This window comes from Gambusia affinis, linkage group LG09 (assembly GCF_019740435.1).
Source record: "Gambusia affinis linkage group LG09, SWU_Gaff_1.0, whole genome shotgun sequence".
Taxonomy (NCBI): Eukaryota; Metazoa; Chordata; class Actinopteri; order Cyprinodontiformes; family Poeciliidae; genus Gambusia; species Gambusia affinis.
Window position 1 is genome coordinate 13637061 of NC_057876.1, and position 13174 is coordinate 13650234.

The 13174-nt window shown below is 37.1% G+C and overlaps 1 protein-coding gene across 3 annotated transcripts; it reads left to right on the plus strand.

The window, feature by feature from the left end:
- Positions 1–815: 815 nt before the first annotated feature.
- Positions 816–4969, plus strand: LOC122837626 (membrane-spanning 4-domains subfamily A member 4D-like). Of its 3 annotated transcripts, none has more exons than XM_044128105.1 (7): positions 816–906; positions 1077–1236; positions 1324–1434; positions 3091–3147; positions 3288–3407; positions 3510–3623; positions 4423–4969. In XM_044128105.1, exons 2-7 carry the CDS (start codon positions 1105–1107, stop codon positions 4474–4476), a joined length of 588 nt encoding a protein of 195 aa, XP_043984040.1. In that variant the 5' UTR covers positions 816–906; positions 1077–1104; the 3' UTR covers positions 4477–4969. The 3 variants fall into 3 exon arrangements, with proteins under 3 accessions (XP_043984040.1, XP_043984039.1, XP_043984041.1); XM_044128104.1 differs by having other exon boundaries at positions 836–906; positions 1011–1236; XM_044128106.1 differs by lacking the exon at positions 816–906 and adding an exon at positions 959–976.
- Positions 4970–13174: the final 8205 nt, after the last annotated feature.

Genomic DNA, 13174 nt, shown 5'->3' on the forward strand with positions numbered 1-13174 from the left:
AAGGCAATTTCTACACAAATCTTGTAATTTAGTGTAGTGTGCATCAGAAACCAATTTCAGAGCAATAAACCATGTGCAATGTAGCCATGTTTTCTTGGAGTGCTCAAAAACATTGACTTCACATGTAAATTATCTACAAACTTAATTTGGGCTCAACTATAATAATACCTTTGGGGGTTTTCCTCAAGTTTTTTTTTTTTTTTTTTGCCACCCAGGTAGTGAGCCATGTTATTCATATTAGAAATTACCAGGTTTACTGGATAAAAGCCTTAACAAGCTATGGCATAGTCAGGATATGTTACTTTTTTTGCAGCAGGTATAGTTAGTAATTTATTTGTTACAGTAACTTGTGTTTTCCCTTTCATTCTGTCTTAATTTTATTTTGCAATAGTTTCTTTCTCTCCATTCCAGCAAGCACAAAATGTTTTTTTCTCAAGTAAAAGGAAAATATTTATTCTTCCGCCCCCCCTTTTGGTGTACAGTATGTTTTTCTTCACAGCTAAAACAAATCCGCTGCAATTATCTGTTCAAAGGATAGTTGCAGTGTAAAATTAATAGTTAACAAAAATAACAAAAGTAAGATACCATAGATTATCTGGCAGTCACCATTCTGTAATGTTGCAAGCATGTTGTTTTTAATCTGTCACGAAATAAAGCTTTTGTTTTATTTGTTTAATACATGAAAATTATATAGAAATCAAACTAAATGTATTTATTTATTGGGTTGTAATTTTGGTCTTACATACTGTTCAGGCTGTGCAACTCCCATAGCAGTGAACGGTAATAAGCCCCTCCTCTTGTTGGAGGGAAAAAAAGGAGAATAAATCAAATTTCTTGATTTCCTCTGGTGATCAACAACATCCCCTTCCTGTCGTCTTACGCAACACATCTTATATGGAACTCTTGGTGAGTTACTTCGTGTTTTGTATCACAATCAATGCATTGTTTGTGGCTGTTTATTGCTGTTCTGTGCGTAGTAGGTGTCGGATTTCGTTTTCCTGCCTTTACAGTATTTCCATGCTGGGAGAGTACGAACAAGACCGGTTCAACAAATTCTGGCTCTCTTTCCGCTACAGTGCAACATAGTTGTGTAACAACTTGGCAATGGAGGAAACCAAGTCAACGATGGTGGAGAAACCAACAGGAGAAAATGAGAATCAGAAGTTAGATGAGACTCTGTTGTTGTCCAGCAAACCTCTGCACCGTTTTGTCCAAAAACAACCCAGAAGCTTTGGGGTAAATTCAACTCGTGGGGAAACAGGGAGGGTGTAAATTCATATACAACTGTACACGCTGAATATATTTTTGTTTTGGATTTTTCAGATTGTGATTCTGATGTTTGGTTGTGCTGAGGTTGTGATGGGATGTGCAATGGCTAATAATGACATGGAAACCTCATTCATAATATATATTCCCTTCTGGCAAGGAACTCTGGTATGTATGTTTTTAAATGCTAAAACTCAAGAACAGACGTTTAATTGTTTTCTAGAATATTCAATTTAAAAAATAAAAAACAACTATTTCCCTGTTTTTAGTTTAACTTACCATAGACAAAGAAAATAGTAGCAAACTCCTGACCAAGCTTATTCACTGCTAACTCAGCAATTTCGAACATATCATTTTTGACCTCATGTATTGAGCAATTAACGTTGTTACTTCTATTTTAAGCATTTTTCATAGAATACAAAACGGGGGAAATGTTTTTATTTTTGTTCTAATAGTTACATGACAGCAAAAGTGTAATATATCAAATATGATGCAACAAAATCTGGCATTGTATTGAAATGCTTTCTTTGTTTTGTTTGAAGCATTTAATAATCCGTTCACAAATATTTTTTGTGTCATGGTCAAACAGGTTGACACTGTTAACATTCTCCGTGGTACACATAAAGTCCACTGTAATACTGGGTTGCCCATTTTGGAGTGGAGCTTGGAGAAATCAGAAATCAAAGCACAAATTGTGCAGCTTATTTTTAAACAAAAAAATTTTGAGTACATTTTTTTATTGAAGTAGATGCTTAATGGATGTACAAATTTCAGCCATAACATTGTGGCACGCAAAGTAAATGGCATCTGACTTCTGAATTGGACATTCAAGGTGGCTTAAGCCTTCATGCAAGCTTTTCAGAAATGTTCTTTTAAGACAAATATGTGTCTAGAAACGCTACTTACTATTTAGTGCCTTCAACATTTTGTACATTTGTAATTTTAGTCCCTTTGTATTCAAATATTATTTGATTGAATTAATAGAATACAGTAGAAAGTAGAAACAGCCCTTATTGTCCAGCAAAGGGGAAATTCAAGTGTAACAGCAGCATCAGTTACAAAGGTTCTCAAATGAAGTTCTTAAAGTGTTAAAAACAATATATATATATATATATATATATATATATATATATATATATATATATATATATATATATATATATATATATATATATATATATTATTATTATTATTATTATTATTATTATTATTATTATTATTATTATTATTATTATCTGCAGCTCTACCTGCAGATCATTACAATTAATTATTAGATTTCTTTTAAAAATGTTTTTTTATTATTATTTATTTATTTATTTATTTATTTATTTATTTATTTATTTATTTATTTATTTATTTATTTATTTATTTATTTATTTATTTATTTATTTTAAGGGCTCATGGCAACTTTTGATCCAGCAGATGGCGCCCTTGACAAATAAACAGACACGTTACTCTTTAATACTGAATTATCTCCCATGATACAATACAAGTACATCAATTGCCGAATCATTCAAACTACCTTATCATTACCACATACCTTGAAAAAACACAAAAGAAAAACCTAATTAAATCAAAATTTCCTCGTTGAGATGCAAATCAAGAAAGAAACCTCTTATCCAGCTAAAGTATTTGTGCACAGAACAGCTGCTGCCTGACCCAACTGCTTCAGGAAACAATAGATGTAACTCACTTGTTCAGTGCAAAGGCAGCTATCTTTACATGATATGGTTATGGATGTAACTGGATAAGTAATTCTGTATTAGTACATATGAGCTGAAAAAGATTGGATCTTTTGATTAATGTGGATGTTTGTATTTGAAGTTCATTACATGTGGAGTCCTATCTATCTACACTGAGTTACATCCATCCAAGAAGATGGTAAGTCTGTGGATTGTTTTTTTTTTTTATCCCTAGTTTTATGATTTATACACCCCTTCGTCCAACTTTATTACTGACCATACAATCTTTCTTAATCAAAGTTATCTTATCTATATTGTCTTTGTAATCTGACTGCACAGGTGACCGCATCCCTGGCCATGTATGTGGTCTCTCTGTTGGGCATTATTGTCACCATTGCACGAAGGATAGGCTTAATCAGTTTCTACATTTGGAAGTTTAGGTACTCCCACTACCATGCGGTGAGCTTCATGATTACTCCCTTCCTCCTTTCTTTTTGCTATAATGTTTCTGTGTGTATAAAACCCCCATTTAGTATTTTACAGCTATTTTTTTAACTGTAGATCGAATTTCTTTGCGTGGAAGGAATCTTGTTGGCATCTTCTCTGCTTGTATCAGCGTTTCTTATCTTCTTGAGCACCATCGCAGGTTATGCATTAAGATCTACGAGAAAACAGGTAATGTGTTCTTCAACGTTGTGTTATTCAAAAAATGAAAAGTTGAAATTCATGTTCTACCTTTTAATGCTGAGCCTCTGCAGAGTAACTAACAATGAGTGGAGTATAAAGTTTCAAAAAGATGATAACCTTTAGAAAACTGAAAATTAGTCATAAAGAAGCACTATGGCCAGACTTCAGATTTAAACTGGGAGTTAATATAAAAGAGAGAATTTGACTCTAATCAAAATTTAAATAAAATGCTTTAACATGACAGATGGTTTGGTTTATAAAAATACATTTTAATACAATGGGTTTATTTATCTGTGCAATTATGTACATTCATCCTGTGCGACTTAATATGAAAAAGTTATACATCTCTTTTTTATCAGTAAACAATCTACATGACAATAATTAATCAATTCACAAATAAGAAACAGTGTGCATTTTTGCAAAAGATTGATTTTTATTTCTTCAGTGGCATCTTATAGAATGTTGTATTTCATAAACTTCATTTTCTATAATAAACTCTAAAATGACGTTTAAATCTGCCAAAGGTCTAAATTTCTTTTGAGACCGCAGTCTACATTTTGGAAAATTATATACATTTTGATCTCGATTAACAGGGAATTTGCTTTTATTACACACACAATGAGGTAAACAATTTGCCAAAAAACACCTTAAACTGACATCTATTAGATTATAGCAAATAAATGAATGATAGAAGAAACTAACATTATTGTAATAAAAAAGCAGTTTGTCACAATGCTGCCTGTCAGCCACTGAGTTTTTATCCTTTATTCCTGTTTTTTGTTTTCAGATTACTGTCCAGCACTTTGTGATGCATCCTCCGAATGAAGAGAAAACAAACTAGGACCAATGTTCCTCAGTACTGTTCTGCACTTACATAACACTGTTTTGTTCACTTCAGGTGTTTTTATCAATTATGTCATATACTGTATATGTCTAACATGTATTTCTAGGCAATATGAGATAAATATCTTATTTTAATTGTTGAAGGGGTCACATGGTGCAGATCAGTTTTCAAATAAAAAGCAACCAACTCTTTATTCCTCATATAGTGAGACGTAACAGTAGTCATACCCCTTAAACATTTCTGTAAAAAGTCACACTAAAAATTCAACATGAAATGTATTGAATAGGTTTTTTTTAAATTAACATAAACAAAATAACACATTTAGAATTACATTTAGAGCCAGGGTTGTGTACCCATTCTTCATCTCAATCTATGAAGTATGTGAACTAACTGACTGACATAGATTGTCAAGCTTTACCACAGATTCTTAGTTGGATTAGGTCGGAACAAATGGCCATTCTTGCACATAAATATCCTTTGGTAAAATCCATTCTGTTGTAGCCACAGCTGTGTGTTTGGAGTGGGTGTTCGAAGGGAAGGTGGATCTCCAAGAAGGCTTCGTATTTAATTCTATCGATATTACAATCAACTTTTATCATCTTCCTTGACTACTAGCTGTGTTTTGAACTTGGTCTGTAGATATCTGAATCTCCTTCACAGTTACCATGGAACTCCTGGTTGTTTCACTGAGGAATGCTCTCCTGTCCCGGCCTGTCAGTTTAGATGGGCAGCCATATTTTGGTTGCTTTCTTTCAATTTTCAGGGATATTGTTTCACAGAAAAACTGTATTTGTGCTGAGTTTAAATTATATAAAGGTGGACTCGTTAAAAATGAGGTAATTTTTGAAAAAAGCTAGTTCTTTTGGATTTTACTGAAGGTTTGAAAGCCAGGTATGTTTCTTCCACATTATAATTATGCATAGCATTGTGTTATGTTGATATATAACAAATAATACAAAATAAACAGAGGCTTATGGTTGTAACATGGTGTAAGTGCGGCAAGCCTCACTAGTTTAGCCCCTTAAAGCTCTTTTCGAACGCGACACTTTCTTCTTAAAAAAGGAGGTCTTGAATCCGACGGTATTTTCTAGGTCTTTACTGAACTTAAAAGAAATAAAAATAACAAACAGATTCAAAACAAATAAAGTGACGGTCAAAAGACTGTGTTTCTCCTAAGGTGCCAAACTTCTACAAAGAGCAAGTCCTTTTTTCTTTCATAAACCAAATATTCGAAAACCAATCAAAAGGCACCACGTCATAAGCTTAACAACATGCTTATCTTTTTCAAAAATGTACATATGGCTCCTACATTTTCCGGCCCCTAATTGACTATGTATTAGCATATCAATTACAAACTCAACTTAAACTGGAGCCATAAATATTCAAATAACTTAACAAAAAACTTTTGTTGTAACTTGGTTACAAAACAATCTACTAAAAAGTCCTCTATTGTTTCATTCTCCTTGTAATAAGCACAATTTTGTAATCGGCCTTTGGATGATGCTCGTCTTCGTCTTGACTTCTGCACTCCGGACTGTCCCTTTGGAGTCTGGCATGACGTTGACGATTCTCCCCAACATCCAAGAATTTCTCGGAGATGATGAATCAGCAATCAGGACGACATCTCCGACCTTGAAGTTTCTTCTTAGGTCAAGCCATTTTTGTCGCTCCTGCAGTAGAGGCAGGTACTCCTGTGACCATCTTCGCCAGAACAGATCTGCCATGTACTGGACTTGTCTCCATCGACGGCGAGAATAGATATCCTCCTTGATAAACGTACCAGGAGAAAGGGTAGGTTGTCCCTTCAGCAGAAGCAGATGGTTCGGCGTAAGAGGCTCAAGATCATTAGGATCGTCTGTGTTCATAGTTAACGGTCTTCCATTAATGATGCTCTCGACTTCACATAAAAGAGTCTGCAGTCCTTCATCATCCAGTATCTGTTGCTTAACAACGGAACTTATGACTTTTCTAACGGTGCGTATCTGGCGTTCCCAGACTCCTCCATGATGAGATGCAGCAGGTGAATTGAAAATCCACTGTACTCCTTTTTGCATCATGGCGTCATTAATGCGAGAGTGGTCCAGCTCTTTCAATGCCTCCCTTAACTCTCTCTCTGCACCAACAAAATTTGTGCCATTGTCAGAACGAATGATGGAAACTTGTCCTCTTCTGCTTTGAAAACGACGCAGAGCGTTAATACATGAATCTGTATCAAGAGACTGAGCAACTTCAATATGCACAGCTCTGACAGTTAGACATGTGAAAAGCACTCCGTAACGTTTGACCTTGACACGCCCTCTTTTGACCTCAAAAGGGCCAAAATAATCCACACCTGTGTTGGTAAAAGGTGGTTTATCAGGAAGCAGGCGGTCATGTGGCAGATCTGCCATTTTCTGTTGCCCTGGTCTTGCATGCAGTCTCCTACAGAGATTGCACTCTGAGATTACCTTTCTAACAGCTGCATTGGCTGCTGGTATCCAATATTTTTGTCGCATTCTGGCCAGAACATAATTTCTGCCACCATGTCCTGCCACTTGATGGATATGATGCAGAATGAGGTTGGCTATTCTGTGATGTTTATGCAGAATGGCAGGATGCTTGACCTCTTCTGGCATTTTCAATCTATTCAGACGTCCCCCTACTCTCAAAACACCATCTTGTAGGTATGGATCTAATCTGGAGATTGAACTGGTTCTGCCCACATGTGTGCTTCCGTGCTGCAAAGCTTTGATTTCAGCTGCATAAGCTTGTCTCTGACTGAACTTGATCAGCTCTGTTTCGGCGTTGGACAAATCTTCAACAGTGAGCATTTTCTTTTCCAACTTTCTTCTAAATGTGATCATCTGTTGTTTAACAAAAGTCTCAACTTTCTTTGGTTCATTTTCAGACTGTTGCACTTTTAGTACAGTTTCTTTTCTCTTTTTACTCAGATGTCTCAGAGTCTCTTTGAGGCGCAGAATCCAGGCAACGGCCTTTTTAAGCTTATGCCAGCTGGAGTAATGGTCAATAAGTTGGCTCATTGTCTCATCATTTCTCCATGGTTTTGCACACGTCGTTGCAACTGTTGTCCTTACTTCATTCTGTTCCATTAACCTAGAATGTTTAGGTTGTTTTGGCCAATGCTCTTCATTTAACAGGAAACTTGGTCCCTGAAACCAAATTACACTTTTGATGAAGTTTTCAATTTTCAAACCTCTTGATGCCAGATCCGCTGGATTTTGTGAACTGCTCACATATTTCCACTGAGATCGGTCTGTCAGTTCCCTGATCAAAGAGATTCGGTTTGCCACAAATGTTTTAAAGCGAATGCTGTCACTTTCAATGTAGCTCAGTACTGTGGTACTGTCGGTCCAGAAGACTGATTTCTTCAGTGGTAGTTGAAGTTCTTCTCTCAGCATCCGATCCACTTTGACTGCAACCACTGCTGCTGTTAATTCCATTCTGGGAATTGTCATTTGTTTAAGAGGTGCTACCCTGGATTTTCCTATCAGAAATGACACTTGTGTTTCACCTCGTTCATTAGTCAACAAAGATATGACACAACTCCATATCCATCCTGGCTAGCGCCGGAAAAGAGATGAATTTGTGCAGACTCTGTGGGTCCGAATGAAGCAGGCTTAACACATCTGCTTACACTGAGTTCAGAAAGCTTGTCGAGATCTGACAACCACCTTAGCCATGTCCGGCGTGACTGTTCTGAGATTTCTTCATCCCATCCTCGCTTCTCTTTACAAAGTTCTCTCAGAATAAGCTTAACAGGTAGTAGAAGTGGTGCCAAAAATCCTAAAGGATCATACACAGAGCTGGCAACAGATAAAATACCTCTTCTTGTGCATGGCTTGTCTGGCAGCTGCACTTTGAACTTGAAGCTGTCAGAACTTGTGCACCACTGAACGCCCAAAGCTCGTTCTACAGGAAGCTCATTGGGTTGCAAATCCAAGTCTTTAACAACAGGTGCTCTTTCACTGTCAGGAATGGAGTACAACAGAGCTTTATTATTGCTCATCCACTTAGTCAAATGGAACCCACCACTTTCACACAATGTCATCAGTTCTTTTGCCAGTTTAACTGCTTCTTTTTCTGTTGGCACTGACTTTAGACAGTCATCTATGTAGAAGTTCTTCAGAACTGTCTGTGTCGCTTCTGCTGATGTATTTGTGGCTCCATCTTCAGCAGTTCTTCTCAGTGCATATGAAGCACAACTGGGTGATGATGTGGCTCCAAACAGATGCACGCACATTCTGTATTCTGCTGCTTCTTTAGTTTCGTCACCATCTGGCCACCAAAGGAATCGCAGCAAGTCTGCATCTTCATCTGGGACTCTGACTTGATAGAACATAGATTCAATATCTGCCATCATGGCAACAGGCTCCTGTCTAAATCTGAGCAAAACTCCAATAAGAGTATTCGTGAGATCAGGTCCTTGCAGTAATTGATCGTTCAATGAAACGCCCTGATAAGATGCGGTACAGTCAAACACAACTCGCAGTTTTTTCTTTTTTGGGTGGTACACTCCATGGTGTGGAATGAACCATACTCGACCATCACTGCGACTCAGTTGTTCTTCAGGGACTCTTACAGCATAACCTTTTTTCAATATGTTGTCCATGAAAGCTTTGTAGTCTTGACAAAAGTCTGAATTTCTACTTAGCTTCCTCTTCAAAGAGTTAAGCCTTTGTTCAGCAATACCACGGTTGTGTGGCATTATCACACTGTCATTTTTCAGAGGCAACTTGATGCAATAATGACCATCGATGAGCTGTGCTGATGTAGTTACAGCATGCATGAACTGCTTATCCTGCTGAGACAGTTCTTGTCCTCATACTGTCGCTCTGGGAAATCTGCATTATATTGCTTCTCCAGCATGTCTTCAATGTTCAATACAGATATTCGATTGACAAGAAAATCTTGTTTTTCAGTGAGACGTGATTCACTATCTTGACATCTGCTGACTGGTCCATTTACCACCCAACCCAGGGCTGTTTTCACGGCGTATGGTCCGTCATTCTGGCTGTTGACAATCTTCCATGGCTCCATAGCCTTGTGCGCATTAGCACCAATGAGAAGTCCAATATCTGACTCTAAACTTGGAAGATGAACTTGTTTCAGGTAAGGCCATCTCTCCAAATCTTCTTCCTTTGGTATATTACCCTTTGTTGCAGGAATGTCTGGTTGCGTGTACACATCTGGCAACATAATGAAGTCTTGTTCATCAAGTCCACAAACCTCTAAATCTGTAAGGACATAACTACAGACTTTCTGTTCCTGCGTCATGGTTCGAAGAAGGATTTCTTTCTTTTTTCCATGTACATTCAACTTTCTGGCGAGATCCTCGGTGCAAAAAGTTGCTGTGCTGCCTTGATCCAGGAATGCATATGTCTTGATGATGGTTCTGTTTTTCTTGTGTCTTATCTGCACAGGCACAATAGGAAGTATGCATTCATTTTCTCCGGCCCCAGTGACTTCACCTTTTTTATATCCAGTGGACACAAGAGCACTTGTTACTTCACTTGTGTTTTGTGGGTTGTCATCCTTGTTTTCTTCTGACACAACATTCTGCTTCACCACATGTAGAATAGTTGGGTGCTTAAGAAAACAGTCGGAACATGAGGCCTTTTTCCTACAAGCTTTATATAGATGACCTGCTGTTAGACATCCAAAACAAAGACCATGTGACTTCAGAAACTGTATTCTGTCTTTCGAAGGCTTTTCTTTAATTTTGTTACAAACACTCAAAGCATGGCTGTTCTTACAATAAAGACATGGACTTTGAAAAGCGCTGATGGTCTTGACTGAAGAAGTTGTTACATCACGCTGGCTCTTGGTGGTATCCTTTTCGGTGCAAGATGTATTCACAGCAAAACTGCTTCTCTTTGAAAGGCCTTTTAGTTGGTCAGATTTTTTCTTCAAGCTGCTCTGATTAGCTGGTGTGACATCCAGAATATCTCCAAAAAGCGGATCATTAGCAACCTTTGCTTGTTGGTAGATGAACTCTACAAGATCAGGAAATTTGGCTCGCGTTCCTTTTCTTTCTTGAATGCTGTAAGCATGGTTTCTCCACTTTTCTTTCAGTTTATATGGTAGTTTGTACAAAATGCTTTTCATGTTGGTTGGATTGTTCATCTCACTCATGTAGTCGACATCATTCACTGTGTTGGAACATCCAATCAGAAATAGTGCAAATGCATTCAGTCCTTTTCTGTCATCTGGTTTTATCTGAGGCCATTCCATAGCCTTTTTAATATATGCTGTGGCAATGGTCAACTCATCTCCATAGTGTTGATCAAGCAAAGCCCTTGCTTCTCTGTAAGCTCTGTCTGGCTTCATGTGCTCACAGCTGCGTACAAGATCTAGTGGTTCTCCACCCGTGAACTGTTCTAGATAGTATAGCCGATCTTGTTGGCTGTCAGTTTGGTTCTCAATAGCATGTTCAAAAGCTCTTATGAATGATCTATATGAAAGTGGGTCACCTGTAAATACAGGAATTTCTCTGTGAGGAAGTCGAGATATACTATGTTGTTTTATGAGCATCTCAGTATGTTGATTTTGTTGCTGTAGAACCCGGTACAGATCATCTGAAAAAGAATCAGGACATTGAGCTTGTGTTGAAATCCCTTTTAAGCGAGACTTCCTTGATACTGGAGGATCAATATTTGCCTGTTGTTCATCATCTGAGAACATTTCTTGCCTTTCTGATTTGCTTGCAGAATGAACAGATTCAACTTTAAGTCTTGAAATAGCTTGTAAGGAATTAATCTCAGACTTCTGAGCATCTTCATTTTCATACACCTTTAATTTTGCATCTGAAATGGCAAGCTGCTTTCAATTTCTAGTTGCTCTTTTCTGAACTTAAGACGGGCTTCTTCCAATTCAATTGCTTCTTTCTTTTTCATTGCTGCTGCTCTTGCTAAAAGCGCTTCACGTTCTGCTTTAATTTTTAGCCGCATTGAACTTGTACTTGATCCTTGGGATGTACAGCTTGCAACCGAGGTAGCCTTTGAAACACTGTCATGTGGGTGCACATCTTCCTCTGGAGAGCATTTTGCATCTTTTATCCATTCTTTAACGCTTTGTAAGAAAAGTTTAAACTCAGAATGTCTACCCTCGAACACATCTTGGTCTTCACGTTTATCTTCTTCACTTATCAGTTCACATAGTTCGTCATTAATGCGTTCATACTCTCTCAGGCATTTGACAAACAATGGAAAAGATTCTTCATTTATGAAATCAGCATTGCATTCATTCTGTTTCAATCTTTCAATGTTATTCTTCTCTTTTGTCAACTGTGACAGCTTTCCTCTTCTTTCTCCTTTTAGTCTGGTGATTTTGTCATCTCGAGCTCGTTCTGTGGGCTTTGGCTCCCTCTTCTGTCCAACCTGCGCAACTTCACCGTCGTCCGCCATTTAGTCCCGTTTTAATTTTCTTTTAATTCTTACACATAAACTGTGAGCCTCCAAACAGCTTCTTACTCTTCTAAAACGTTCACAAACATGTGTGACAAGAGTTCCTTTATGTGCAGGATTTCTATGTGTAGTTCACCGGGCTTTTCTAGTCGACACGTGCTGGCTTAGTTAGCAAGTTAGCTTAGCAACCGAGCTGATGCGGGGTAGCTTCTGTGGCCCTTGACGTGGTACTTACGGATTTTACCACTTCAACTCCGTCGTTTCCTTCAGCTGAATTGAATCTCCGTTCGTCTTTAAGTCCTCTTTTCGTTTTTACTTAGTCTTGAAAGAGTCCTTCCATGAGAAAGTCTTTTGACTTGATGTAAGTGCGGCAAGCCTCACTAGTTTAGCCCCTTAAAGCTCTTTCGAACGCGACACTTTCTTCTTAAAAAAGGAGGTCTTGAATCCGACGGTATTTTCTAGGTCTTTACTGAACTTAAAAGAAATAAAAATAACAAACAGATTCAAAACAAATAAAGTGACGGTCAAAAGACTGTGTTTCTCCTAAGGTGCCAAACTTCTACAAAGAGCAAGTCCTTTTTTCTTTCATAAACCAAATATTCGAAAACCAATCAAAAGGCACCACGTCATAAGCTTAACAACATGCTTATCTTTTTCAAAAATGTACATATGGCTCCTACACATGGCAAAAACCTCAGAAGGTTTAAGGGGTATAAATACTCTTGGAAGAGGCTCTATCCAGTTAATCCCAGATGAGAAAGATGTTTACAACATCTGCACCATGTTAGAAAAAATTAAACTTTTTCATTGTATCTAAATTTAACCTGCAAATTTACCACTTATATCACATCAGTAATATTAGATTAACAATATATTTTTTATTTAATATTATTAGTTAAGTGTTTATTCACTGCTGTTAACCACTTGCTTTAGTTTTTAATCATGTAAAAAATTTTAACAGCTTTCATGGTGATCAGCTTCACATTGTTAATCAAATTACTTTATTTTTGTTATAAATGTGAATTAACATTATTGCATTAACTGATTTTAAAATGTTTGCTTAAATAAATTTGGCTTACAAATACACAGGTGTATAAAAAAAATAATAAAATATGCATCAGCATGTCTTTGCATCATTTTTGTATCCGTATTGTACAATGTAAATTTACAGTAGATGCCCTAACACTCGTCATACCTTCGGAAATAAAAGAGATATAATAGTATCTAACTTTATCTAGTAATAGTTATGGCTCTAAAATTTGGACAACCAAAAAGAAAGTCAAAAAGTCACA

What these genes read in the sequence shown, in the direction of transcription:
- LOC122837626 (XM_044128105.1), top strand. Translation starts at nt 1,105, where the DNA reads ATGGAGGAAACCAAGTCAACGATGGTGGAGAAACCAACAGGAGAAAAT. An exon ending in AACAACCCAGAAGCTTTGGG is followed by an intron (nt 1,237 to 1,323) that starts GTAAATTCAACT and finishes TGGATTTTTCAG; the next exon opens with ATTGTGATTCTGATGTTTGG. An exon ending in TAAGATCTACGAGAAAACAG is followed by an intron (nt 3,624 to 4,422) that starts GTAATGTGTTCT and finishes TTTTGTTTTCAG; the next exon opens with ATTACTGTCCAGCACTTTGT.